Source organism: Olea europaea, chromosome 7 (assembly GCF_002742605.1).
Source record: "Olea europaea var. sylvestris chromosome 7, O_europaea_v1, whole genome shotgun sequence".
Lineage (NCBI taxonomy): Eukaryota > Viridiplantae > Streptophyta > Magnoliopsida > Lamiales > Oleaceae > Olea > Olea europaea.
In genome coordinates, this window is record NC_036243.1 from 1,047,289 (window position 1) to 1,051,753 (window position 4,465).

General features: G+C 38.5%; 1 protein-coding gene across 2 annotated transcripts in view; it reads right to left on the reverse strand.

Moving 5' to 3' along the window:
• Positions 1-1,758: 1,758 nt before the first annotated feature.
• The window catches only part of LOC111396623 (vacuole membrane protein KMS1-like), a 13,655-nt gene continuing 10,948 nt past the window's right edge, over positions 1,759-4,465 (reverse strand). Inside the window, exons 6-8 of one of the 2 annotated variants that reach the window (XM_023023041.1) lie at positions 2,908-3,024; positions 2,304-2,483; positions 1,759-2,227 (exon numbers count right to left, since the gene is read on the reverse strand). In XM_023023041.1, the coding sequence (XP_022878809.1) occupies positions 2,036-2,227; positions 2,304-2,483; positions 2,908-3,024 (489 nt within the window). In that variant the 3' untranslated portion in view covers positions 1,759-2,035. The remainder of the gene's footprint in view (positions 2,228-2,303; positions 2,484-2,907; positions 3,025-4,465) is intronic. The other variant, XM_023023042.1, reaches the window with a different exon arrangement.

Below are 4,465 nucleotides of genomic sequence, written 5' to 3' on the forward strand. Positions count from 1 at the left end.
CTCCAATGGAGCAAAATCTAAAATTAAGACCTTCACAAGGAAAGCCACTCAAAAATCCATTAGCATACAAAAGATTGATTGGGAAGCTCATATACCTCACAATATCCAGACATGATATTCAATACTCAGTTCACTTTTGAGCTAGTTCATGGATCAACCTAGAAAACCACATTATGAAGCAGCAATGAGAGTGCTTAGATATTTGAAAGGTTCTCCTGGACAAGGATTACTATTTTCATCAGAAAGTGACTTTAGATTGACTGCATATTGTGATGTTGATTAGGGTGGATGTCCAACTACAAGAAGATCAGTGACAGGATATTGCATTTGCATTGGTAGCTCACTTATTTCTTGGAGAACAAAGAAACAAACAACCGTTTCAAGATCTTCTGCTGAGTCAGAATATCAAGCCCTGGCAACAGTAACATGTGAACTAACTTGGCTTAGATATCTGTTGAAAGATCTTGGGATACTGATCAAAGCACCAAGAAACTTGCATTGTGACAACAAGGCAACTCTACACATAGCTACAAATCCAGTTTTCCACGAGAGAACTAAACACATTGAGATGGACTGTCATGTGGTTCGAGACAAGAACAAACTTGGTCAATTAACTACAAAATTTACTGCATCTCAGACACAGGTTGCTGACATATTTACCAAAGCTCTTGGAAGGGGTCCCTTTTATTCACATGAGCAAGTTGGGGACAATCAATATTCATGCTCCAACTTGCGAGGGAGTGTTGAAATGTGTAAATAAATCATAACAGAAAAATTGAGAGCTTCCAAGGACATTAGCTGTGATAGAGATTAGTTTGAATTTAAATTAAAGTAGCTATTTTCGTGGGATTAGTTATGTGAATTCTAGTATATAACCTACACATGTATTTTGTATAACTTAATGAAGTTGAGCATATTTCTCCTTCAATTACTTCAGCTTTTTCTGTAATCACCGGATTTTTCATATATGTATATATCCAAAAACATAAGCAAAGAGTTAAGATGATGATTGAAAAATAGAAATTTTAGAACTGATCAAGAAATTTGGAGATATTATTAATTCGATTTAAAAAATGTTACAAAACAGCAGGGTCAAGCTTCAAGATTTTATGAATTTAAACGGATCTAGGCGTAAAAAAGTATAACGCGTAATTAGAAGACAAGGTCAAACTTCGCATCTAGATGAAACTTGAGTGACCTTTTAAGAACATTGCAGTTTTCTTTTCACCTTTAGATGTAAGTCTTTGTTTTTAAATTTTCAGTGCTTTTTTTTTCTTTTTTTCTTTTTTTTGAGAGATATTTATGTCAAAGCGGTTTACTGGAAAAAAAAAAATTTATTTTTACTTTTGAGTTTGTTTTTTAAGTGAAACTTTTACGAGTTATAAAAATGTTATACCTCGAAGTGCTCTCATAAGCATGCACCAATGATGAATTATTCATTAAGGACTTTTACAATTATATAATTCTTTTGAGTAAATAGAATTTTTTACTATCGCTATTTTCAAACAAATTCATTGTCTTCATTATATTTTGAGAAGTGAAAATTTAATTTTCAGTTAAAGGAAAGATATATGAGAAGCGACTTGCGAGCCGACTCGTCTCACCAAAAGATGAATTGGCAGATGAACCCAGCCAAGATTTTGTGAACGGAACCAGCTCATGCTCGGCTCGCCCCATTTGTGAGCACAAGCTGGCTCACTGTGGGCCGAGCCGAGCTCGAAAGTGAGTGAAACATCCCTACCATCAAGAACAATATCCTAATCCAAATATCAAGCAGAATGAAAGTAATTTATCCTCCAATGCCAAAAAATAATCAGAACTCACAAACTGTTAACATCTGCTTGTAAGTTCTCTCGCAGTACCCCGAACTAATGGTTCCTGCAATTTCGGTTCTTTCTATACAAATTCCAACTGGAGGCTTAAAGATGCAAATTCATTTTAGAAACTTCAATGGTGACCATAACTGTCACTAAACCTTCTAACTTTCTAACTTCGATTAATCATAACAAAGGTAAAAAGAAAAAGAATTGGAAGTTCATCTAGGAGAACGATCAGAATCACCCGAAATCTTCGATGACTTGTTCTTCAAATCAGCTATTTCCTCTTCTTGCTGTTTCTTTAGATACCTTTGTGCAGTTGCATTCACAATCTTAACGAAAAAACCAATCAGCATGAACCATACTATGGTATTCCATATGAAAGCAACTGAGAAATCCCATTTCTTCGCCTGATAAGAGGACATAAATTGTTAGCATGAATGTAAATACAGCATGTCAACTGGAAGAGTTTGAAACGAGGAATACCTCAATCTTTGAAGAAACGTTTGGTTTCATTGCCATGTACTTGTCTTTCATGGAATGAAGCTTGGCGATTAGGTTGGGTAGGATAGAGTTGAACCCAGGTACAAAACTGAACACCCAAATCAATTCATTTTCTATCCAGTTGAGAAGTTGATTGTTGCACACACAAATAATAAACACTGTCTGCAGAAGATTTTAAGTAACATTTATGAGAATTATCATCTAGTTTTAAAGCTTAGCAGCAGAAGTGATGAAGAACAATAGAATATTTATTAGGAGTGGCCAAACACCGATCCAGTCCGGTTCTGACCCGATGGATTTTCTGCAGACCCAGATTGAATCTGTAATAATTGGAAATTTTACACATGGAGCCATTATTTCCATGTGCTGTATACAAGAACCAAACCAAACCCAAGCTTAGTCTGGTCCTTCAAACAGGCAATGGTGCATTCATCATTTTAGAGAACACTAAACCATCTATGACATTAGTACAGTCCTCCACCAAACAATTTTTTTTTTTCTTCACCAAATCTGTCTTATCCCTGTATTTTTTTTTACCCGCCCCTAAAATTTTTACAAACTGCCCTTAGGCGGGGTACTTGCAAACCTGTATGTGAGTTTTGATGATTGCTTTCCCTATCAATGTTGCCAGAAAAAACTCCCAAAAAGGAATGCCAAATTGTCCACACATGATTCCTGCAAGATCAAATAAAGGATTTGGCACCTGCAAAATATACCAGTTCGTCAAGAAGTGCAAATAAACCTTGAAACTAGACACTCTCCCTGGGATTTCACCAAGGAGAAAATGAGCATCTACTTTGCCATTTTCTCAGCATATTAGGCTGGTTCTTAAAAGTAAGTTGATAGGCCCCCAATCCGATTCACCTATCGAGAAAAGGGAAAAAGAAGGGCACATCCAATATAGAAGGTGGCTAGGACATTTAGTTATTAGCCAGGGGTAAAAGGGGTAATAACTTGTAGTAGGAATTCCAATAAATAGAAGGTGGTTGGCAAGTCTATGGCAGGAAACCACTGGGAATTCAGTTGGGGGGGGGAGAGACCGGGCCTCTCTAATAGCCTTGGAATTTGTTATTTCCATTCATGTGTGTGCATGTGGCTCATATAGAGTGGAACACAGGGCTTGGATCAAATGGGCTGATGTTGGCGCGGGTTTAATTCACTGTCTAATTATTAGGGATGCTGAATGGGCTCGTTGCCCCCGCGGTACGGTACAGGGGTATTTTCTGTATGAGCTTTAAAATTTTATATGGGCTCAGGCTAGGGTTAGTATAAATAATATGTTGTAACCCTATTTTTTACAACTGAATAAAGAAATCTCCGCTTCGCTCTCGTGGACGTAGGCACATCGCCGAACCACGTAAAATTCTTGTGTTGATTTCCGTTTTTCATCTCTTTAATATTGCGCATAAAATCCAACAATTCAGTTGAATATAAAGAATTCAGTTCAGTATCCTTATCTTCTATAATCATAGCTACAGATTCATATACATTCTTATAGAATACTTCTTTCTTTTGAATTCACTCAATGATCCCTCCTCACTCTCGTGTCTCAGACGAGGAAGCATCATGCAGGAGGCACTACAGGTCATTTTCATCAACATCAGACCAGCAGCAATCTCACGTTCTTAACATTTTGGTATCAGAGCATTCGGTTCTGGGAATATGACACTCACAGATCGAGTTGGGGAGTTGGCAGCAAGGTTTGACGCGTTACAAGAGGAAGTCGGGGTGATGAAATCGGATCTCCATAAGGACATGGCGGTGTTACTGGAGAAATTTGATGTGATGATGAAAAAGTGGGATGTACAAGAGCGCGACCGGAAGGAAAAGGGAAATTCACCTGGTTCGACAGAGCCAGCTATGAGTTCTGACGCTCCGCTCAAAACTCAGGAAACGGGGGGCGTTGTGAAAGGACGGTTGCGGCATGAAGAGATGGGGAAATGGGAGAACCGCAGCCGCCGGTTGGAAATGCCGGTGTTCAATGGAGAAGACCCAGATGGGTGGATTTTTCGAGTCGAAAGATACTTTAATATGAACCAGTTCACGAACTGGGAGAAGGTGGAGGCCGCCGGAATTTGTCTTGAGGGGGAAGCACTCGCATGGTTCCTTTGCGAAAACGGCCGGCAACCTCTGTCGAGCTGGGA